This window comes from Sinocyclocheilus anshuiensis, unplaced genomic scaffold (assembly GCF_001515605.1).
Source record: "Sinocyclocheilus anshuiensis isolate Anshui unplaced genomic scaffold, SAMN03320099.WGS_v1.1 scaffold1079, whole genome shotgun sequence".
Classification (NCBI taxonomy): Eukaryota; Metazoa; Chordata; class Actinopteri; order Cypriniformes; family Cyprinidae; genus Sinocyclocheilus; species Sinocyclocheilus anshuiensis.
The window spans coordinates 118,682-144,398 of record NW_015548207.1 but is presented as its reverse complement, the minus strand read 5'-3'; the positions used below and the strand labels follow the sequence as shown (position 1 = coordinate 144,398).

General features: G+C 36.2%; 1 protein-coding gene across 1 annotated transcript in view; it reads left to right on the top strand.

Annotated features, from left to right (window-relative positions):
• Positions 1-1,848: 1,848 nt before the first annotated feature.
• The window catches only part of LOC107653586 (parathyroid hormone 2 receptor-like), a 30,563-nt gene continuing 6,694 nt past the window's right edge, over positions 1,849-25,717 (top strand). The window contains exons 1-10 of the mRNA XM_016440327.1: positions 1,849-2,053; positions 2,708-2,810; positions 11,467-11,577; positions 11,664-11,779; positions 12,041-12,138; positions 13,434-13,617; positions 15,879-16,032; positions 17,468-17,528; positions 17,656-17,722; positions 21,078-21,172. Of these exons, the coding sequence (XP_016295813.1) occupies positions 2,000-2,053; positions 2,708-2,810; positions 11,467-11,577; positions 11,664-11,779; positions 12,041-12,138; positions 13,434-13,617; positions 15,879-16,032; positions 17,468-17,528; positions 17,656-17,722; positions 21,078-21,172 (1,043 nt within the window). The 5' untranslated portion in view covers positions 1,849-1,999. The remainder of the gene's footprint in view (positions 2,054-2,707; positions 2,811-11,466; positions 11,578-11,663; positions 11,780-12,040; positions 12,139-13,433; positions 13,618-15,878; positions 16,033-17,467; positions 17,529-17,655; positions 17,723-21,077; positions 21,173-25,717) is intronic.

Sequence of the window (25,717 nt, the reverse complement as noted above, 5' to 3'; positions counted from 1 at the left end):
TATTTTTGCGTATCAATACCACGAGTTTTCGTTTTTATTTGGCGTACTATTTATACGCATTTTCATGAGACTGGGCTCGACAAAATATGAATGTCACGGGCGGGAGGGGGGCCAGATAAGATATTTTTTCTGCAGGAGAGGGACTGAAAAATCCGTCCCGTGCAGGTCTCTAGTTCGAACGGCATACGGTTACTATGGTTATCTTCTGAACGTAACTTCTTGCAAGCTTCTAGCCTATTTATTGCACTCTGGCTAACTTAAAGGGATAGTTCATCCAAAAATGAAAATTTGATGTTTATCTGCTTACCCCCAGGGCATCCAAGATGTAGGTGACTTTGTTTCTTCAGTAGAACACAAACGAAGATTTTTAACTCCAGCCGAACTCATTCGGGAGTGGTGACTTTCCACGTATTCCCAACTTCTGAGCCTGCTCGCCTGAAGTTATGGTTGATTGCTCTTCGGCTGGATATCAACACACCCATTAACGTAAACTACGCCAGAGCGCATACACACCTCACGCACCGGATGCCGTGCGCACTCAAAGCAGTTGGACGTAGTGATGTATTACAGGTAAAATATGATATAAATACTGTTCGGTTTCTCGCACAAACCGATCGTTTCGTGTCTTAGGACATCAATGTGTCATCACGAGCCGCAGGGTTTAATTTGGATTTGTCTGTGCATGTTTTTTTTACTCTCATAGATTTTGTTACCATTGCCATGCATTATACGACTGATAGACTGCAACGGCTGGAGTTAAAAATCATAATTTGTGTTCTACTGAAGAAACAAAGTCACCTACATCTTGGATGCCCTGGGGGTAAGCAGATAAACATCAAATTTTCATTTTTGGGTGAACTATCCCTTTAAAGTGATAAATAGGTACTTACGATTTGTCGGCGTGCAGTGCGATTAAAAATACTAAAATAATTTAATATCATAGGCGTAGTTTAGAGGGGGCTGGGGGGGACAATCATGATTTTGTCTGAGCTATGAATAAAATATAAAAATTAAATAATTAATATTTTCTCATTTTATTTGTATTATCTTATTATTTTGGTGGATAGAATAAGTACGTTTTGGGCTAAATTAATTTCTATGATATTTAAGCCCCATCCTGGCGAGCCGCAATTCTCATCATGATTCTTAACTTGTCGCGATAGGCTTCATGAGAGGACTCTCTTCATTATTTTCCCGCTTTAGCAAGTTAAATGAATTATGGAAATTCGTTGTATTTTTTAATAAACCCGCGAATAAAAATGCGGTAGATTGAGTCTCTGCTGGCTAAATTGGACAGGCGATTTTCACATGAAGCGTTGGCCTCGAGTGTGGCGTGAGTGACTCAATATTCCGTTGTGAGAAAAGCAGCATCAGTCCTCTACTAGGCGTGATGTACGCAAGCCTTAAGATTCACCCTCAGCTTGTGACAGCTGAAATGGATCTTGTGAAATGTGAACACATCAAATGTGTATACATCAGAAATAAGTTTCTCAGTTATGTGGGTGCCCCCCCCCCCCACGCATAAAAATGAAACTCCGCTTATGTTAATATAATTTCAGTTTTTTTATTAATATAATTTTATTGTTAACACTATTTCTATTCATATTTTTTTCCAAGTAGGCCTAACTCTTGATTTATGTAAGAAGGTTTTTTTGGCAAGTTCCAGATAAACAAATGCAAGAAGAAGAAAAAAAAAATACTGTTGCTGAGTGCAGTTGTGATTATGTAAAGTTGTTCATTTGAATTTTGCGTGGTCATTTGAAGAGGGGGTTCCACCCCACCAGTGGATTGCGCAGAGATGCACCATCTCTCTCGTTTGTCTGAAGGACTATTTCTGCAGATGCTGAGTTCAGTGCAAATGGAGCTGGATAAAACCACCGGAGGTGCAGGAACGGAGCACACTGAGCTTTACACACTGAGAAAACACTGAACACATCATCTGAGCAAATACAGTCAATTTACATACACAAGTATTTTAAACGCTCTGAAACCGTTCAAAATGTGGATTATAGTACTGTGGATATTTTTGCTTGGTACTTCCGTCGAAGCACAGGTAAGATGAACGAACAATTTGTTGCAATTTTTCATTCTCTTTTCACCTCAGCTTAATGGTTGTATTTAAATTTGAAGCCCAAAACACTTAGGCTATTAATTATTTTAACGTTTGACTTAATAACTCTGACAGATCTAAATGTTTAGCTTCCTGTCAGGTTCATTGTGAAAACTTCTTATCTTATTTAACTCTTAAAATCACTTTCAGCGACATAACCTAACGTAGATTCATCAACTTTCAATAATATTTTTTTGACTTGATTTAGATTTTACCTCATAAATCATTTTAAGGCAAGCTGACCAACATTGTAAGGTCATGTAAAGTCAGATGTTGTGAATGGGGTTAATTTGTAAATATGACATAATTGTATTAAATGTTGCAGAAATATTTGGCATATTGCTAAATCTGAGGGCTGGATTGTTGGATTTAGTGTTGTTTTGTTTGACAAATGACAAATTGTAATGTAACTGCAAGCAAACATGCAAAAACTCTTTTGATGGTCTTCATGTTTTTCCAATTAACAATGAAGCTTGAAGGTCTGCTGGTGACTTTAAGTCTACATGACACCTCCAAATCATCTGATTGGATGGTTTCTAATCAAATCTAAAATAAGCGTGTCAAGCTGTCAATATCTCGGTATTTGTCTCCGGGCAGCATGTGGACCCTGAAGTGGGATTAACAGCTCAGGAACAAGTTCTCCTGCTGTATGACATCAAACTGCAGTGCCTTCAGAACATCTCCGAACACAGTCCTGCCGGTAAGACCTTACCTGTGGATTCTGTTTGGTCCTCTGAACCTTTTTCCCTCTATTGTGATGTTCAGTGGAGCCCGAGAGGATAGATCATTTGCATAACTGATAGAAATATGGGAGGATCAAGATGAAAGTGACTCACACTTAAACACATTTATGTCATTAGTTCATTTGTTCATTGGTTTAAAAGCCTTTTACATGTGAATTCACATCTGACGCATAATCCGTGGAACAGAATGTGACTTTAGAATCTGCTTAGAGGATTTATCTGTCAAAATCTGCCACCAGAGAGATCCAAGATCCGTTTCAGCTGAAGAATCTCACATCTTTGGTTGGTTCATGTGGTTTCTGAGCTTGAATGTCTCTTGCTCCTGTCCAAGTGCCTTTGGTCTCTCTGCTTTGAGGATTTATTTAGACACTGAATTACCTTACAGTCATGTAATGTCTATATCTGCCCACTCATATATGCATCTCAGCATATACACACAGTGAAGTCCAAATGATGGCACTAATGAAAATGTGTCGGCTTTGCATTTAATTTGATGCATGATATCGATATCAGCTGTGATGGATTTGCCGCTTTTCTAGTTGGCCTCGTTTAATTATAACAACACCTGCAGGCTCCATTCTGTTTGATCCAATTCGATAGATTTTTTTTTTTTTTTACAGACATTAAAGTGATAGTTTTCCATCTTAAATGCAAGCTGGGTGTATGTTGTTAAAAAGCTGGATTGGTAACCAAAAGGTTGTGGGTTTGAATCCCAACAGGAGCAAGAATTCACTGGTGTAGGATTTACTTAACACTTACTTAATTTACTTAATATTTTTCACTCAGAAGTTGCTATGAGTTCATAAATCATTACAAAGGAATGACACATTGAATTACACATGATGACATTTTGAAGAAAAAAAGACTGAAATAGGATTTTCTTGTAAAATCTATTCCAATAATAAAGGCTGCAAACTGAAACTTTTGAAGTGCAATTGCTTTCGGATGTGCCACAGCAAAAATACTCCACTTATGTACATCCAATCCAATCCTTTTGTACTCTGATGGGAGTTCGTTATGTCACAGAATAATGGTGTAGTGCGGCTTGTGAGTCACCCTGCTGTTTACAGAAGCTGACGCACATTTATTGTTTTTCTTCCAATTTTCCTGCTATTTCTTCTTCCTCATTTACACGTGTGGGTCCTCGCATTAACCGTGTGTTAGCTGATTGTGCAACCAGGCATACCCAGTTAAGATTGCGAGAGGTTCACCTGCGTAATTCTGAATTAGGATGCTGAGGAAGGTGTGATTTAAGAACTTGAAGATGATTCAAGCACATGTAAATCATCACAGAAACAAGAAACTCAGTGATGGCTCCGCGCATCGATTAATAAATAATCACTGAACTATAAAGGCTCCTGTGAATCGAGATACTTCCAGTCAGCTGCACAGGATTATACATATTCCGAGCTGGAATCTTGCTATTTCATGCAGTTTATTCAACAAAATGTTCTTATCAGCTAATAATCTGGCACATGCCAGTGTAATATCCAACACAGATGAATATTTTCAAATCCAACAAGCACAAATGGCGTGCTAACAGACTTTGTGAATACAAAATACACCGATGTCAATGTGTTTGTCTAAAAATTAAATAATTTCAGAGAGCAAGAAATTTGAGTTTCTGCAAAACTTGCTATGCTATCAATGCTAGCAAGCAAAAATTTGTTGTAAGATTTACTTTGAAACAACAGATATTGCTATGAAATTTCACAAATAGTGACAAAGAAATGTCAAGTAACACTGAATCAAATGTGAAATGTTTAAGTAGAAAGACTTAAGTAGAAGTTTTCCTGTAAAACATACTCCAATCATTTTTGTTTTATTTACAGCTGGGTTCCAAAGCTGCTTTTATACAACAGTTCAATAAACAAGAATTGAATGTTGATTAAATTGTGCTTGAGACATAACAATGTCCGCAACATTTCCTTGATAAAGTGTTTTTCCCCACATCTTTATGAAAACTATTTTCCAAAAACACAGTTTGACTTCCAAGTTCTCGCACACTATGAGCTGTAGACGCTGTGCATTTACAAAATCCAGCAAGTTCCTGATCTGCATAGAACGCTGTAGTGTATAGCATCACAAAAATATTACCTTCATCTTTGTTTATAAATAAAGGAAATGATGTTGTTGCTGTGTGGTGTAAGAATTTCAACCTTGTTTAAAATAAGAGAAACCAGATTGAACTGTGTTTCGAATGATTCATTGACTCAATGACTCAACCACAAGACCCATGTTCATTCTTTGATCTATCATGTTTTTGAATGAATCAGTTGAGTGAATGACTCATTAGCCACGTTTACATGGACACTTTTTGTTTCAATCGGAATGATTTCATGAATCCGAACATAGTATTTACAAGAACACTAAATAAAGTGGTTGCATTGATGTGCACGTTTATATGTCACAAGCTTTAAATCAGATTTAATATTTTGACATGCGCACACTGCACAAATATAAAGAGTTTCCCACTGTGTTTGCATGCTAACATCCTCCTTTTCTTTGTTTTAAAAAGCGGACTTATTTATCTATTTCAGGTCCTAATTAAGAGACAACAGCATGAAGCTTTGTGCAATGATGCTTATATTAATCAAGCGGTAAAAACAGCCATTCCCAGACCCAAAACAAGACATCTGCAGATGAGAGTTTGTAGCAAGCACCTGTGGCACAACGTTATCCTGCACCACTTCACAGGCGATGAGTGTAAAGAGAATTTTAGATCGACACGACAGTCATTTATTATATTCAACAACAACGACAGCGGCTCGTTCCGTGCATCATGCGTCATTACAACATTTCTACATCATTGCAAACACGCAAAACTTTCCAGTTTCGGTTTTCAACCCGATCAGGTGTTTACATGTGCTATCGAACTGATTAAAAAAGGTTTATCCCACCCCACTCAGTCTCAACCCAATTGAAATTTCGGGCATTTTGGGCATTTTTATTCCGATTGAGGTGATTACATGGAGCATTTTCATTCAGATTGGACTTTTAAACCAATGTAAACCCACCTATTGACTCAGTCGAGTTGATTCGAATTAATTAATCAATTTGGAATGATTTAGCTGAGGTTAGTGTCGCCACCTATTGGCTTAACTATGAACCTTGCAGAAAGAGTCACTAAAAACGCAGACAAGCCATACCAAACTGACACAGTGCGGCTGGAATATAAAAAAAAAATAATAATAATAATTATGCATGTAGCAGACGCTTTTATCCAAAGTGACTTACAGTGCATTCAGGCTATATATTTTTTACCAGTATGAGTGTTCCCTGGGAATTGAACCCACGATCCTTTGCACTGCTAACGCAATGCTCTACCACTGAACCACAAGAACACATATTACATTACACATATTAACCACTTTTTACAACACAGAAGTAAGCTAGAGTAAATATTTTCTTTGAATGTTCGAGACTTCCGATTCATTGGTTTATAACTAAGAATAACAAAGTGCAGCAAACGGTAAAACTATTTGCACTATATCAAAACCAGTGTGTCTAGATTATGACATTGAATTGAAATAATATGATAACAGTTTGCAATATTGTGTTTTATATCATTTTCTGCATATTGTCACACGCCCGGAACGGTTTAATCACAGGGAGATAGTGATAGCAGCATCAGAGTTCCAAAACAAAGATTTTATTTTTTGTTATACATTATATAGTGATTAGTAATAATATATATATATATATATATATATATGATTTCACAAATATCTAGTTTGTAAATTATTTACATAAAATGAGCAAACACACTGACTGTTTTTTTATATTGAGCTATTAAATGATTTTAAATTATATTTATTGGTGACTTACTCAAACGGTTCGATCGAATGGCTGGAATATGTAAAAAAGACCCGAAACGTCGACATTCACCACGCTCTAAACCACGGCGAGATGCAGATCGGTCGTTACTTTTTAGACGGCTACTACGAACAGAACGGATCGAGGTATGGTTTAGAATACCTCGGATGTCTCCATCATGGACACGAATGTCGCTTCGACCCCGATCATACGCACCCCTTGTCGCATGTACCCTACGGTGAACTCAGGAGACAGTCTGACGACAAAGAGGAAATTCTGCAAAATGCCTACGGGGTAAAAGTGGAAATTTTATGGGAATGTCAGTGGCTGAAAATGAAACAGACTGACCCCTCGGTGAAAGAATTTATGAGTATTTATTCGGCCCCCGAGAGACTGAAACCCCGAGACTCGCTTTTTGGTGGACGCACGAACGCTTATAAGCTGTACCACAAAACGGTCGATGGGGAGAAAATAAGTTATGTCGATTTCACCAGCTTATATCCGTTCTGCCAGGCCAGGAAAAGCTATCCGATCGGTCACCCCGAGATAATTTTCAGTGACTTTGAACCGATTGAGAATTATTACGGTCTTATCAAGGCCACCGTGTACCCTCCACGCAAATTACTACATCCGGTTTTACCTTACCGCTGCGGCGGGAAACTAATGTTCCCGTTATGCCGAACATGCGCACGCACTGAAAACCAGACAACGAGTTGCACGCACATGGACGAGGAGAGGGCTCTCTCAGGGTGCTGGGTCAGCATCGAACTTTTAAAAGCGATCGAGAAGGGGTACGTGGTGGCAAAGGTCGACGAAGTGTGGCATTTCCCACAGCGGTCAGATACGCTGTTTTGCGATTACGTGAAAACGTTTTTACGTTTGAAACAGCAAGCGTCCGGTTTCCCGTCAAACGTAGTCTCGGACGTGGACAAAGAGAATTACATCATTGAATATTATGAAAAAGAGGGGATCCAACTTGACCCCGAAAAAATCAGTCACAACCTCGCCCAGAGGTCTATCAATAAATTGCTTCTTAATTCGTTATGGGGACGATTTTCTATGCGCGAACATTTACCGCAAACCCTGCTCGTGAAAGACCCTGAAGATTTCGCACAAATCATTTTTGGTAAGACCGATATCCTGAAATATTTCACATTCGTCTCAGACGACGTGGCTCTCGTCCAGCATTGTCGTCCCGAAGGGGATGTTTGTGAGACTCGCAACATTAACGTGTTTATAGGGGCGTTTACGACGGCTCACGCCCGGTTGGAGTTGTACGACCTGATGGACAGACTCGGCGACCGGGTGTTATACTCCGATACCGACTCTGTTATATTCGTGTCTAGGGACGGCGACTGGATACCCCCTCTGGGGGACCATTTGGGGGAGCTGACGGATGAAATAGGGGACGACGATTACGTCACAGAGTTTGCCTCTAGTGGTCCCAAATCGTATGGCTATCACACAGCCAAAGGAAAAGTGTGCAAAATGTCTAAAGCTAAAGGCCTCAGTGCTTGGAACGACTCGGGTGAGTTTGTGTTTAAGGGTGAAGCAGTGCCGGTTCACACATGCTCGATTTGTTAAAAAATGTCACGGCACGCTTTCTGGGCGTAACTGAGAGCTTCTTGGACCCTCGCTTTGTTTTCTTTATCGAATGACCACGCCTCCTTATACCCGGCGGTTTAGACAATATCTTACGGGCCATTACCATGAATCCCGAACCGTCTTGAGCTTTAGGATCATCGTTATACGATCTAGACATAGCATTTGAGACGACGTCGGAAACTATATTTTTAGCAGCCACTTTTAGGTGTGGTTTAGCTATGCTGAAGCCCTTTTTTAACAACGGTACGGCCATCCTAAACAGCCCTCTGAAAAGACCTCCTAGGCCTGCCCCGTACATAACAGCTCCGCCGGCATATCCAGGTAATCCACCGCCGGCCTGATTTCGATAATAGTCAACGTAATCAGCGACATTCATCCCGAGGTCACAGGTTAATTATGTCACTCCCGGATATATGCTACAAACAGATGGCATTTGAACATCCGCCGAACATTAAAGGACAATATCCTAGTTCATGATAGAGGTCACAGGTTAATTATGTCACTCCCGGATATATGCTACAAACAGATGGCATTTGAACATCCGCCGAACATTAAAGGACAATATCCTACTTCATTGATGAGGTCACAGGTTAATCACGGTCATTAAAAAGGTCATAAGGTTAACCCCTAAGGGGGAGGGTCAAATGTCAAAGTCATCAATCAAAAAAAATGACATTCCGTGAATCATAAATACTACTATCAAGCTATCAAGCAGCATAGCGGGCTGTTTTTTTACAGATAAAATAACTGGAATCAAACACTGGAAGCCTCGCACATTTGCATCCGCTCTTACGTTAAAAATGAGGTGGATAAGTGCTCTTGAAACTATGCTCAGTTAATCATATTCAAGGACCTGATTGCATAAACCGTATATGTCTTTTTATATACGTGCCATTTTATTTCCTAACCCAATTATAAGGCTCCCACCAGATGTTATACATTTTTAAATACATTTTAAACCTGCTGTAAAATTGCTTTTGTCTAAGGTTTATATTTATAGTCATTTTCTTTTCATTTGGATATTTGTGCTGCTCTTCAAAGGCACGGTAAACATAAAGGCTATACAAAAGACCTCTCCTTTATTTGACAACATTTGCTAATATTGGTTATTAGAGTTAATTAGAGTGTAGCCATTGTCATTTGCATCAGGTTGTCGAATGCTGAAATTTCATTTGCCATGGCAACTCTCAGAACATTCTCAGAATATTCAAGATACTCTAAATATAATTTATCATGTGTGGGCTCTGATATTACAGTTCTGTTTGTTTTATACATAGAGCTGAATTAAGGTTAGTTAGGACATTTTTTTCCCAGTCAGCTAACTGGCAAAAAGTGACCCAACTCAAATTCACCCTATGTGTATATGTATGTATAAAAAAGAAAACATTCTCCATCATACTGAAAATGGTTTGTTTATTAAGTCATGACCGAAAAATCAATAAATGTTCAAGTGTGAAAGACAACATGGTGACATCTCAACCTGATGACCGTTGGAATCTACAAATAGATATACTGCACAGACAAAGTTTGTTGATGCTCTTTCTTTCAACCGTCATCAGCAAACCACCAGGTTGAATTGAGCTGCGCTGATTCATTCACTCTGAATAAAGTTTCCAAATAGCATCATGCACTTTTAGCAATGCTGAGCCTCTCCTCTCCATTCAAGGAACTGACCGGTTGGTGTGGTGCTTCCATACAGAGACTCTGCCCTTTTCACACATCGATCTGCAGGGGTTTATTCAATGGTTGGCGGAATACTTGCTCTTAGAATGAAGACTTACAAAGGCGCCGAATCAATGAGCCTTGAGGAAGATAAAATGTTCATGTCGCCATGGGCTTTGAGGATATTCCTTTCATGTTCACTTTGCAAGATTATAATTTATATTCTTCTTCATTTTCTTGAAATCGTTCTGTTTTCAAATGCAGAGAAGTGCAATTTGTTTGATTAATAATGCATCTTTTGTATTGGAGCTTAGTTAGTTGTCATGTTGGAAAATGTGTGAAAATTGCGGAGGCAAATATAGCTTTTATGCTTAATGCTCTGATAGCATGAGATGTCAAGTCTCACTTCAGATGACCCTGTTACCGTCTGTTACTAAAGAAACTATAATTACATTAGACAGTCCCCAATGGACTCTTAACAGTTTTAATTAGGTTTATTTTTGAGTGAGAAACGGACCAGCAATGAAACATACAGAATGAATTTCTTCTGTTCATGATACTATCCACAATGTCATCTAGAATAGGGCCGGGATACAGATTACAGATTCGATTCCAATTCAAACTATTTTAACTTGTCAGACAGATTCAAACTGTTACCTTGTCTTTTTTTAAGTTTAGTTAGGTTTTTGACTTTATTTTTTGGTCGATTCCAACAAATCATACACCATTTTGAGGTTTTTTAATGGAGATTGTGAAAATAAAAAGAACTAATTTTTGAAAATTTGCTCATTTATGAACAATATAGCATAGCACATAGCATATAGCACTATAGAGTTCAGATCATTACTCCTGGAAGAAGTTGATGAAATTATGTCATATGATGATATTCTCTCTGACTGCTGACAAATCTGATATTGTTGAGATATTTTCGAAAAGCATGTGTGGTATCTGAGACTTAAGAAGGTTAAGAAGGCAATATACTGTACATATGTATTAGTGCTGTCAAACGATTAATCGCGATTAATCGTTTGACAGCACTAATATGTGTTATTTCTCTGTACATATTTACTTTATTTCTGATCTGCATTTCTCATCTTCTCTAGTTTGCTTGTTGATCTAGTTGTCTAATAAACTTGGCATTGTATTGTATGAATATTTTGGCTCTTACAATAATAAAGGCATCTGCTATGCATACATTTAAATGTTACTATTACAATTATTTTATTATTTGTTAGTGGAATTGGATTTCTGTTAATTTTTTGGGGATTTCTTCCTCAAAAGTACTAAAAGCATTGTTAATGGAACCATTAATGAAATGGAGTCGTTCAGGGGAATTGGAGCCAGAACCAGAATATAGCAGCAGAAACTGTTTGCCAAAAAAATCCATTTGCTCTCTATTTAGTTTCACTGCTAGGAGAAACAACTGAGATGTTAAAGCAGTTTCATCTGTGATTTTCTTCCGACAGGAATCCTAACTTCCAGACTCACAGATTGCATTTCCATAACGTGTGATTGTGGTTTTGTACACAGATGAGGTCTGTTCTCCTGGATGGGACGGGTTGGTTTGCTGGCCTCGAGGTTCCCCAGGAACAGTCACCAAAGTGCTGTGTCCCAGCTATGTGTACGACTTCAACCACAACGGTACTTGCAAAACTTATTTGATCAAATTTCACCAGTTTCTATACAACAACATCTAGTCAAATTGTTCTGTTTCTTCGTTTTCTTAGGATTTGTATACCGTCAGTGCGACTTGAATGGGTCGTGGGTATCGGTGGAGAACAGAACTTGGGTCAATTATTCAGACTGTCTGCACTTCTTGACTCCAGGCATTGAAAAAGGCAAAGTACGTCCAATTAAACAGGCTGGAAGAGTGTGTGGTGTCTTATTGACAAGTTTTGAAATCATTCAAGAGTTACTTTTTGATAACAACGGGCCAATGAAATGTAGTTGAGTTGGTGTCTTCAAACACAAAGTCTTATCGCAAGCCGTGAAGCTGCTAATATAGATTCAAATGCCACTGGTTTATTAAGTGAAAAGTTTTTGGAAATGTTTAGGATGTCGAGTTGCATTCATTGAGATGACACAGGTGTTGTTGTGTTTCCAGAGGGACTTTTTTGAGCGGCTGCACATCATGTACACAGTTGGCTACGCTGTGTCCTTCAGCTCGCTGCTGGTTGCCATTTTCATCATTGGATATTTTCGGTAATTGAACATCCGTTCCCAGCAGATTTTGGTCCCACACAGCAAGTTAAAGAAACACTAATAATTCCATGTATTCATTATGAAGTTGCACAGCAAGCAAACAAATTGAACTTGTTCCGCACAAGTGGCTGCTGTTGAGGGACTCAAGCAGGATGATTCAGACAGTCTTAGGTGTTCATCGTTAAAGACCTTCAGACATTAAATTAGCTGAAGAGTTCCCCAATGAGTTGCTGCTATAACTGAACTACTTGTACTTTACTTTTTCTAATTGTGAAGGATGTTGTTGGGTCCACATTTATGCATAATTATTATCATATATTTTTTAACAAACGTAGCAAAACTAATACCACAAACAAATTAATTACTTGAAATAAAATAAACATTAACTGAAATAAAATAAAATATATAAAAAATATTCAGCTAGTTCACAGGGCAACATTTCTCATTTTGTTTAGTTTAAAGTTGAAGTAGTAAAATAACTAAATGTCAATAAACTAAAACTAAAAAGGAAAACTTACAATTAAAATGACAAAAACACACAACAAAATAAAATAAAAAAATTAACTAAAATTCTAATTAAAAACAGAAAAAATCTAATATCTAAATTCAAAATATTAACAGTGTAACTATAATAATGATACTAAAACAACACTAATATGAAGGTCAACTCAAAACTGTCTTTGAAAACTTTTTTACCATACTTGTTTTTTATTTTTGTTACTTTTCAAATGTAATTTATGCATATGATGTTATTTTATTGCCATACACCTTTGTAGTCCCAGACTTTCAATCTTTAAATATGAAAATCCATCATAAAAGTATTAATTATTAAATTGATAATATAAACAGAGTGAAATAAACATAACATATTTCAATATTTTTTGCAAATAATTTATTTCAGTTTCTAAAAAAAGAAAAAAAATCCATCACAACAAACAAACAAACAATTTATTTATTTATTTGTTTGTTTGTTTATGTATGTATGTATTTATTTATTTTGTTTATTTAGATTTCCAAGAAGACAACTATGTCAATTAAGAGTTTGAGATGAAATATGAGATATGTCAGTTGTGAACAGAATATCTTAACTGGATATTAGCCTTAGCAAGACAAAAAAATTGCCTTTTTATTCCATAAATATTCGAAATTTCATTTCCACAACCATCACAGGATGAACGGTGATTTGAAATGTGGCAGAAATGACAGTTATTCATGCCGGTTTGAAGGGGATAAAGGACAAAATTGACACGATTCCCCTGTGATTAGCTGAAATTTTCTCTCTTTTTGTCTCCCAGGCGTCTCCACTGCACCAGAAACTACATCCACATGCACCTCTTTGTGTCTTTCATGCTGCGTGCTGTCAGCATCTTCGTGAAAGATAGAGTGGTGTACGCTAATGGCGTGCTACAGGAGTACGACACCATGCTAATGGACAATATCAGCACTGTCTCCATTTCCCCTCTTGACAAGACTCAGTATGTGAGTGCAGTGAATGAGATACATCGATTAACCTGGCCAGGTTTAATGTCCTTTTTTTTTTCTCAGCTGAACTAGTTTTGGCTAAAATGACTTTAATTACCTTTAGTTAACTTAAATTAAAGGTCCCCTGAAATGCTTAGAAACACGCAGCATTACTCTATGTGTTGACGTCATTTTAACTGAAACAGGAAGACAGGGCAGGACATATCAAGCAGCCCCGCCCCTTTTTAAAATAGCCAATAGTGTTCATTTATATCACAGCTTGGGCTAGTGCACTACGTGCCATTCACTGTACAGAAAATACTAATTCTGTGGACAAGTGACCGATTTCAGCCGCGGCTTCAGCGTCTATTTTATAGTGTAGGGGGCGGGCGCTTCGGATTCTAGAGAGCATTTGATTGGACAGAAAGTTTGATGAGAAGCTGAAGTACGATGTGACGTCAAAAAAATCGTTGAGCCGTTTTGGCGGAAGTGACGAACTGCAAGCTTTGAATGCTAATATCTTCTAAATGCGAATTTTGTCACTGTTTTGGAGCACACTGCCTTATAGATAACCTTAAGACTAACATATTGATACTAACACCCAAAAAACTTTAATTTTGATTTCATGGGGACTTTAAGTTAACTTTTCTCTCCATTGATATGAGTTGAGTGTTCTTGGTCATCAAAGATTCAGTCATTCTTGCGCTGCACAGGCTTTAACAATAAATTGCAATGTTTGAAATGTATTAGAGACTACTGTATTGAGTTCAAGTGATTGAAATTAAACGTACATTTCTTTCTATTCTCTTTAAGATAAAGGTTTCAGAAATAATGCAGCAAAATGAAGAGTGCAGCAAATGTGGATTTAATATTGCATCGGTATATTTTACCATTCCTGTTGAGCTACTGGGAATGATGGGACATTTATTTTATTTATTTATTTATTTTTTGTCCTACAATCCAGTCACCTCATGTTATGACATATATTAGCACTATGACTATATTAGCACTATTTTTCTGATGAACTTTAATTTTTTTTTATCAACAGTACACAAAATGCTAACTATTTGTACATGTAATATATAAATTAAATTGTACGAGTTTTAATTTTCATTTTTTTCTTGGGAAAATAAAAGTAGAAAATATTTTTTCTAAAAATATTGTTAGTGCATTGTTAATGTTTTAATGTGTAACATTTTCAGCATATTTTCGGCAACAGTATGTTTTAATTAAAATAGTTTACTGATAATCACAATGCATTTTTTTTACGCCTTTGTTGTTGTTGATGAAATCGAAAAACTTTTCATCAGTTAACATTGTTGCTAGTAATTTTGTTAGTGAGGTTAACGTTTAAAGTGCGGCCATATTTACCACTAGTCATAAAATTTTCATGAACAAAATCTAGTCATTTCAATTGGAATCTACACGATCAGGAATTTCGCGTTAGGGCGAAAGATTTCCTGTCACAAATTTTGCAAGTTGTTGAAGCAAATTCACCATGTTGAATAACAGAAATCTGCTTCATACATTGCTACATTAACAATAAGGTTATAAGGCTAACGTTATTTTGCTGAAATTTTGCTAATGTGGCTGGACCTTAAAAACAATAAATCGTAGTGACAATATCAATGACCATGATTGTTCACGCCAAAATATTAAAAATGGTGTGGTCAGGACTCAAAGTACTATAGAAGCTCGTTTCCACCACTGAACAAAAAATAAAATAGGTAATTGTGACTTTTCATCTCACAATTCTGACTTTTTTCTCTGAATTGAGACATAAATGCGAATTTGCAAGTTATAATAATAGTTGCAATAGTTGCAATTGTAAGAAAATGTCAGAATTGTGAGCTGACATTTTTTCATCTCAATTGGACTTTATAACTCACAATTTCGAATTAATATCTCGCAATTCTGACTTTATTTCTCACAATTGTGAGTTTATATTTCACAGTTCAGAGAAAAAGGTCAGAATTGTGTGATAAAAAGTATTTTATTTGTTTGTATTCAGTAGCGAAAACAAGTTTCTACAATATACTGTACAATTATTTGTATTCCCAATGTTTTTCCAGCATGACCAGTGTTTTTTACTGACAATCTCCCAAGAGTTTCCGACTGTTAAATATGCCATTGTGGTGTAATTCATGCACATTCATCTTGTAAATACATTCATTCCAACTAAAGGGCTGCATGACAATGAATGGTTCTGCTGTGATTGGCTGAATGATCACGGTTTGAGAATCCAGATTGGTTGAAGCCTGTGTTGTATGTACTTTCAGGTTGGGTGCAAGATCACAGTCCTATTCTTCATTTATTTCCTGGCAACTAACTACTACTGGATCCTAGTGGAGGGCCTGTACCTTCACAGTCTCATTTTCATGGCGTTCTTCTCTGACTCCAAATATCTTTGGGGTTTCACTCTCATAGGGTGGGGTAAGTGCACATGTTAAGATCAATCAGTATTTGATTTTGTTTTTAAACATTGTTTATTTTACCCTGCCCAGACGTAACCTAACCAATTTCACAGCTTGTTATGATAATTCTCATCTGAGGCTTGTGTTACATCTGCCTTCAAGAATCTCAGTCGAATCGTTTTGGTGTCCTTTGAGGCAGCAACACTTACTTGAAGCCTTATTTATTCATACTTTATGTTTGATGCATAATACTTGCCAGGCAAGCTAAACAGACACCTTTGAAGTGCAAATACTTTTGGGAAGGTTCCCGCATTGTTAGATACTTTGTTGAAAGCTAAACGACAGAGAAGCCCATGTTTGTCCTACTTTAAACAGACCAACAATGACATAGAAGTAACAACTTCAAAGTCATTGATAATGTGCATTACTTAAGCAACATATTGATCTTCCGAACATATTAATGTGTCATCATAATCAATAATGCATAATTAATGTTCCTGGCATCAATGTGTTTGCAGTAGAGTAGCCACCTAATGAGGGTTAAACTTTCATATTCAAGCACTCTGAAACATCAGATCAAAAACATTTCGCTGGAACTTGTTTGCTGAGGTCTGCTTTTGGCTTTTTCATAATTAATAAACTCTGTGTTTAGGGAGACACATCATCATAAATCAGTGCCCGCTGGTTCTTACTCTCAGCGTGGTTTTTACAGCCAGATCATTAATATCTGAAAGTCGAAGTGTAATTTTCTCAATATTAAAATACTATCTCTATATAATGCGCAGTGGCAGCTTTAAATAAACCATCAGTATTTCTCTGCAAAGCGTGTTTTTGTGATAAAAGAAAATTGAAGCAATAACCTGTGATATAAGAGGCTATAGACAAGGTATATATATATATGTGTGTAATGATATTTTTTGTCAGAATATGGCATATATTACATAAAATGTATAATAATGTATTATTTCATTTTTCAGTTTTTATTTATATATTTAAAATATATATAATATTTATCATTTTATGCATATGAATATTATTTAAAACACTCTAATCATATATGTTTGTGTAATGATATTTATTTTTTTTAGTATATGAAAAAAAACATTTAAGAATGTTATTAAATAGATATTATTATAATTATTATTTTATTATTATTTTTAATGAAAAATGCTTTTTTTAAATAGTGTGAGATTAGGGTGGAACTATGTTTTTTTTTTTGACCAATGGCAGGTGAGTGTTCAGAAATTATAGACTTTACATTTAATTTATGATCAGGAGGGTCAAGGAGACTTTCGCAAAGCTTTTGACTTGTCGGATCTCATCAGTTCAAAATCAAACAAATAGAAAATTGTGTTGTTCCGGTGAGTTTGTGGCAAGTGTTGGACATGCTTCTGTGCTTGTATGCTGCATTACAGTTGATAAATCTTGTCATTTTCTAATTTGTGTGACCGCAGGTGTTCCCGCTCTCTTTGTATCAACCTGGGCTGTCGTCAGGGCAACGCTGGTGGATGTAAGGTGAGTTTCCCGTACGTGATCCAGATTCTCAGTAAGGTAAAAGTCACACATTTATACACAGAGAGAGACACACACAAGCTGTTCTATATATAAAATGTAATATAAGATTTCGGTCTTTCTCCCTAAGGTGTTGGGAGTTGAGCGCAGGCAATATTAAATGGATTTACCAAGTTCCGATACTGACAGCAATTGGGGTGAGTTGGTTGGCAGTTTACCAACAAACAGAAACTAAACTGTTAGACACATTGAGTGTTGTTGTTGTAATATTATATTGATATACCATTATAGTATATACCATTATAGTATATTGATATACCATTATAGTATTTATTAATATTTTGAATTTTGATTTAATATTTCTATTTGGAATTTATTTGTTTTTATTTTATTTTTTAGTAATTTTAGTACTTCAACTTAAGTTTTTAATCTAATATTTATATTTTATTATTATTTGTTTTAGTACTTTTAGTTTTAGTTAACAATAACATACATTTCATGCATGGTATACAAAACAGGTATACCGTATATATACGTGTGTGTGTGTGTGTGTGTGTGTATACTTAAAAATTAAGTATCAGATTCAAAGGATAAAATAAATAAATAAATAAAAACATGTTTGTAAGTAACAGGGTATTAAGGGTATAAAGTATTAAGCTGGCTTGCTAGTTTAAGACCAAATGTTGATTGATAGTTATTGGTAAACAATTAAGTTGAATGCTTGAGCTTGGCGAATACAGTCAACACTACAATTTACTTCCTGACATGCAAATGATGTCACTTCCTAAGTGTCACAATTTTAAGGAATGTTTTGGTTATTAAAATTTGTCAATAACTAAGGTGAATAGGGTAAGAATGCAACTAATAGATATGACCAAGAATTGCAAACTTTTTTTTTTTCAAGTTTTCTACAAATCTTTCTGTTGAAATATGCAAATGAGCCAATATCTAATTAAATATGCACCAATTTGAATACATTTCCAGAACAGAAACCTGAACATTGTTTAAAGTCTGTTTCAAAATTCTCTTTCATTTTGTTGACATATTAGATTGAAAGTTTTTACAGAGGGTATTTTGGATATTTCTTAATATGTTGTTACAAAATCAGACAGATGATATATGAACAAACCCCTCAGTAAAAACCTTCAGAATATAGAAGTTTGGTGTATCTAAGTGCTACTGAATTTATGATGATTTTGTGAAATCACCCTTTAAAAATATGCTTGAAATCTTAAAAGTCAATTTATGTGAAATATATGTTTACCAATAACTATCAGTCAACATTTGGCCCCAAACTACTAGCTAACTAACTTTAGATTAAATTTACAACTCTTGTTACTCTGTTATGAATCGGTTTATATTATTTTGAACTGACTTGAGCTAAATAATGACACTATTGTCTTTTTAATTGCCTCGACAACTGGGTTTCCATAATTGATTCAGCTGTTTTCCTGTTTATAACTGTGAAGCAACTTTGAAACAAACTGTATTGGATAAAGCGCTATAGGAATAAAGGTGACTTGACAGGACTTGTCTTAACTTGACACTAGTCTGAAACAACACATTATGACAGGACTTTATCAATTATTTTACTACGATGAAATGAGCAGATTTAGACAAAAAGATTTAGTTGATGGATTCAGTCGAGAAGGTCAAGACTTCTGTGATGGGACAAGCCAAAACAACCATTTTCAGGATGGTGGGTGTAGCGTCTGGACCAATCAAAAACACAATTTTCATTTGATTTAACAAATCAGTTATTCATTAGATTAACAAATCGTCACAGTCCCCTCACCCAATAAACTGGGTGCCAGGATGTGCTCTTTGTAGAGTTGTACAGTAAGAAAGTTATTTCCCTTAACCAGGAAATTAACGTTCTTAGAATTGACAAGACAGTTGACCCTGAGAGGTCAAGTAAATATCTACAGCGGATCTAAATATTTATAATTAATTATAACTAGTTATGATTAATTATTCATATTTCCCCATGAGCTGATTCGCTACAGTGGGCTAGAAAAATTTGAGATGTTTAAAACTAACTACTCATTTTGGGTTAATTGTTTGTTGGATAATAGTCTATCTAACAGTTCTCATTGCAAAACATGGGACTGGTGCCTCATGGGCCGCCAAATTGCACCGTAGGCTATTGGTGGAAAGCGCCATCAAAGCAGTTGTTAAGAGATGCAGCTGTCTTCCCATTAACCCCGAATTCGACCCCGTGCTCTGAACATGATACGCGCTGAAAGAGCTTGTCAAAGTCCCATAATCCAGTGTGTCAAAGGGTCGATTTGGATAGCAGCGTGCTGTCGTTTGTTGACGTGATGCGACTGAATATGATTGACCAGTTAGCTGTTGCATGCATATATTTATCTGCTGGATGGGCAGACGGAAAAATTATGCTGTTAATTATCAGCTTTGCCGAGCATGAGCGCTTGCCATAGTAATGGAGCTCCATTTTAAGAACATCTGGACCGTTGTGCACCAGGAGAGCTGTAATTATGCGACAGAAATGCAAATGTTTTTTTGTCCTGTCAGCAAAACATATAAATATATATAAATTAGGACTTAACACACGTGGATGAATTTGCGCACAAGCGCTCATGACTAACAATTTCTATGGTGTATTGATTATGATGTCTAAATAGAGTAAAGAGGAATGTGTAAACCTGTTGGAACTTTCGCGGCTCAGATGCGAAAGAAGCTCATCACGCATTGACAGAATAATTCCCAAGCGGAAAAATACAAGCAGAATGAAATGAGTATTTTATCAGTTAAACTAGGGAACTTTTTGCACTTTTTCCTCACTCGCACTAATTTATTAAAATTGTCCAAAAGGAGAATTTTGTCATTTCCGCCACATCTCGGTTAATGTCTAGAGTGGAAATTACATTTTAAACACTTTTGGAATAAAATTGCTTAATTGTCCTGCTAATGGTTATTTTATAGCTGTCCCTAAACACAAACAATTAAATAATATTTTCACACTTTTTGCCCAATTTGACAAAATAACAGCTTGACTGGAAAACGACACAACAATAAAAAATGTATTTTCAAAGGTAATATTTACCTATTTGTTTTCTTCATCTAATTCTATCTCAGTAATTTAAAAAAATATTACTAAAATTGTGTAATTATAGAAGGGACTGTCTGAGGGACTGTCATAATTATTAATTGATTATTATTTCATTATTTTTAGACTGTCCACATTTTTTATAGTGGAGATTATGTTGTCCAACGGGAAAATTATTTTAAATATATTATGTAAAATATAATATTATGTAATTTTAATAATGTAATATATATAAAATATATTTTGAAATATTTTTATTTTATATATGTAATGTATTTTTAAAAAGCTATACATATATATATATATATTAAGTGTCTTAATAGTATTAGTATTGTTTAATAAATAGTATTTTTGATGATGTATATTATAAACATATATTATTTTTTATTTTACATCTTTATCGAATGTGTTTGACCCTTTAGTCAAATGAATTATGAAACAACATCATTTTAAACGAATCCTTGTTTCCTTCTTTCTTGCAGCTGAATTTTTTTCTTTTTGTAAATATCGTACGTGTTCTGGCCACGAAGATCCGAGAAACGAATGCGGGGCATTACAACACGCATAAACAGTACAGGTTAGTGCATGAATTTATTGTTATGTCGTGCTGTGACTGGATTAGGTTTGCCTGTGTTCTTGTGGTTGTTTTCGGCACGGTGGAGTGATTGGACATCATTGCTGAGATATCCAGGAGACGACTGTAATTTTCCAGAGGGTGGAAAAGCTTTGAAAGGCTGAGTGAGAGAAATACAGAGAGACTTTTAAAACTCTTATTTACAAACAGTTATAAATATACATATAGATACATATTATAAATGCATTTAGACTGCCTACGTATACATATTAAGGCTATATATACACATATGCATAAAAAATCAATTCCATTACCTCTTCACAGGGTTGACATAAAATACTTTCAGTACCCCACAAAGAAAAAAGGAGTCAATGTCATTTATTAATTCATAGAACTTATACTCCAAAATTAACCCTCTTTTTACCAAAGCCATAAAGTGCCCCTATTATGCCTTTTCGAATATTACCTTTCATGCAGTGTGTCATGCAGCTGCATGTGAACATAAACTATCTGCAAAGTTGTGAAGCCGACAGTGCACGATAAATAAAGGTATTGTCTATCAAAAATAAGAGTCGCCTAAACGAGTCGTCAGGAATTCGAATCTTATTCCGTTATGGCTCTACGTCACGAAGTAACACATTTGCATAATATCCGCCCACGTTCTACATCGCCAACTTGCCTGCCCACAAACACAGTAACATTTCTGTGTGGTTAACATCATGTCAAGAAGACGCTGTATCCTATGCTGTGAGAGTAAATTTGTTTTATCACATCTTATAATTACCACTAGGGTTGGGTACCGAAACCGTATGTACTAGAACGGTATGTACTAGAACCGAATCAGAACGCAGATTTTCGTAGCTCATTTCGGTGCCATGCCTGAGCGATCGATTGAAATATTTGTCCTCTGTTTCTCCGAAACAGATGTAAGAAGCATCATCTCCGGCACAAAATAATTTCCCGACTGAGAAAATGCCCCATGAACTCAAGTCGGAAAGCTCTAATAATACAAATCCAACAAAGACTGGTGTTGTGGAGTAAAAAGGTTATAATGTTCTCTTTTGTTGGACAACAGGTTTAGAAATGTGAATACAAGAGAGGTTTAGCTTTAGGCATTTAAAAGCTAAACCTCCCTTGTATTCACATTTCTAAACCTGTTGTCCAACAAAAGAGAACATTATAACCTTTTTACTCCACAACACAAGTCAAATTCTTCCTTTTGTGATCTGATGTGGCTTCTTGTCACAGAATGAGGCAGAAAATATGTTTATTTAGTTAGATTATAAATATACTTAATTATTATGAAAATACCAGAGATGGCTTGAATAACACAGATAAACTATATTGTCGCAGTCGAGTGTTTATTGTCTTTATTTTATCATTCAAAACGTTTATATGTTCTGTTTACTCAGTTACAGCTATAATAGCCATGCCTTTATCCCATAGACTGAAAAAAAAAAACATATAAGGGATTTCCTGGAGGGTCATGAGTTCCGCTACTTCTGTGACTGGATATGTGGATTTTCTGTGCGAGGGTGCCCTCTGGCGTCCAGTATGAATGAAACAGACATCATGTGTTTATAGTGCTAATGGCCAATCCATCATTTTTGTGGAATTTTTATTTATTCATTTATTTAATATGTATCGGTTCAGGCACTGGAACCGTTTTAAAAGTATCGATTTGGCACCGGTATCGAAAAAAACCCAAACGATACCCAACCCTAATTACCACAAACTTGTTAACACTTGACACTTACCACTGAGAAAGTCCTGCTTGCGAATCAGTCTCTTGTCGATCAGCCAGATCAACCGTTTCATCATCAGACTCCGGCTCGAATTGGTAAGGTACAATCGAAACGACCTTTTCCATGTATTGACAAGTCTCCAGGCTGTCATTCCGTCATGGCAATGGGCGTTTCGTTTCCGGCACGCGCTGTACACGGTAGACCAATCCAGAGCCCATCTCTCTACGGCTCTGGACCAACCACAAAGGACTGCGCCATCTGACCAATCACAGCAGTGAGGGCTCACGGAAAGGAGGGGTTTAGAGAGACTGATTCTTTGAACTGCTTCGCACAAGTCGTTTACGAATCATTTAGAAATTAGGTAAAATTAAATCTATTTTCTGAGAAAATGAACATGTTTTTTGACCTTGCATGCATGTAAACCTGTTTTAGGAGACTCATAAAACAATATTAGCAACCTTAAAAATGGCATAATAGGGGCACTTTAAACATCTGTAAAGGATCAGTACCCCCATTAAGGAGTGTTTTATTCTTTCTTGTCAGCCAAATTGCCATTTTAGCTTTACCAACAAAAAAATAATTAATTAACACTATTTTATTCTTGTTTAAGACACTATATTTTGGTCCAAAGACAAAGACTATTTGTAAAGATAAAACCAAATTTATGGCTCAACTCCCTTAATAGGTATATAATATATCCTAAATCATGTGTGAAAGTGTTAGAACTGCTGCTGAGAGTGTTTTAAACCTACAGGGGTTTGATAACCTCGAGAGAAATTTAATCTAGGCAATGAATGCCATTAAAGACATTATGGATGAATGGACACAGTCGCATTTTACTCTTAATGAGAGTTGGACTTATGCTCTGAACTTGAAGTAATTAAGCGATTTCCATGCGATTTGAGCTCAGTGCTGGGCTCCTCTGCTTCTGTGACACTTTATTTGAGGATCTGAAAACAGCAGAAATACTGCCAACTCAAAACTCAACTCAGCTTTTCTCATTTTCTGGCCTGTAATGTAATAATCAGCCTTTAGAGAGATGTTGAGTCTCACTCTCAGTGTCTCGCTCTTATTTTAATTTCAGTCTCTCAGCATCGAGACAGAGGCTGCTTTCCATCACTTTTGCTTGGTGTGAAGTCTAAAACCACAGTAAAAACCATAATATGTTTGGTGTCTCATGTAAATACCGTGGTATATTTCAAAGTACCATAGTATAACAATTACATTGCATGGTAAGGTTGAAAATAGGGATAGGAAAATGTGTTCTGGTTTTGGCGTCCACTACATTGTGTTTGTGGGTGGTTGCTAGGGTGTTCTGGTGGTTCCTAGGGTGTTCTGAATGGTTTATAGTGTGTTCTGGTGGTTTTTAGGGTGTTTTGGGTGGATTCTAGGGTGTTCTGAGTATTTTTGGGGTGTTCTGAGTGGATGCTATAGTGTTCTGACTCGTTTTTGGGGTGTTCTGAGTGGCTGCTATGGTGTTCTGAGTATTTTTTGGGGTGTTCTGAATGGATGCTATGGTGTTCTGAGTAGTTTTTGGGGTGTTCTGAGTGGATGCTATGGTGTTATGAGTAGTTTTTGGGGTGTTCTGAGTGGATGCTATAGTGTTCTGAGTAGTTTTTGGGGTGTTCTGAGTGGACGCTATAGTGTTCTGAGTAGTTTTTTGGGTGTTCTGAGTGGATGCGGATGCTATAGTGTTCTCAGTAGTTTTTAGGCTGTTCTGAGTGGATGCGGATGCTATAGTGTTCTGAGTAGTTTTTGGGGTGTTCTGAGTGGATGCTTTGGTGTTCCGAGTAGTTTTTGGGGTGTTCTGAGTGGATGCAGATGCTAAAGTGTTCTGAGTAGTTTTTGGGGTGTTCTGAGTGGATGCTATGGTGTTCTGAGTAGTTTTGGGGTGTTCTGAGTGGATGCGGATGCTATAGTGTTCTGAGTAGTTTTTGGGGTGTTCTGAGTGGACGCTATAGTGTTCTGAGTAGTTTTTTGGGTGTTCTGAGTGGATGCGGATGCTATAGTGTTCTCAGTAGTTTTTAGGCGTTCTGAGTGGACAGTATAAAACTGTAATTTACAAACAAGAAAATTTGAATGTAAACCAGTAAATTCAACAATGCACACTGCTATTAAAATCTGTTTTGTACCTTTAACATACTGACAACCACCATAATAATGCAGGTGGTAAAAGAGAAAGCCACATGAAGAATCAAAGCTCATCACAAGTAGCTTCGCCACAAGCAGAAGTATATACTAATATATAGAAGGTGCACAGAGTCATTCATGCAAACACAAAACACCATCATGGTAACACACGATACTTAAATAATGCATTAAACTTTCATTAAACAACAGAAGATGTAACATAAAGCCCAAATATACATAACTAATAACAAAAACTATTAAAAAAACATGATTATTTAAACAAAATACTTTCAAATGTGGAGTGTCATGCAGGGAATTCTGGGAATATCAGTTTACAGTTTTTGACTGTAAATTATACATTGATTTGTTATTTTTACTTCTAAAAACGGTCAAATTAACAGCATTTTACTGTAAAATTACATGAAATGTCTGGTTAGATATTTTACAGTTTTTCCCTGTATATAGTACGGGAACTTACTGCTAACCTATTAACAGTTTTTTTCCGTAGCATTTTGACAAAATTTTACAGTTAAAATTACACTTATTTTTTACAGTGTACTTTTACAGATACTGATAACTAAGTTGTAAAATCTGGCTAATAACCAATAATCGGCTGGTACTTTTACAGATACTGATAACTAAGTTGTAAAATCTGGCTAATAACCAAAAATCT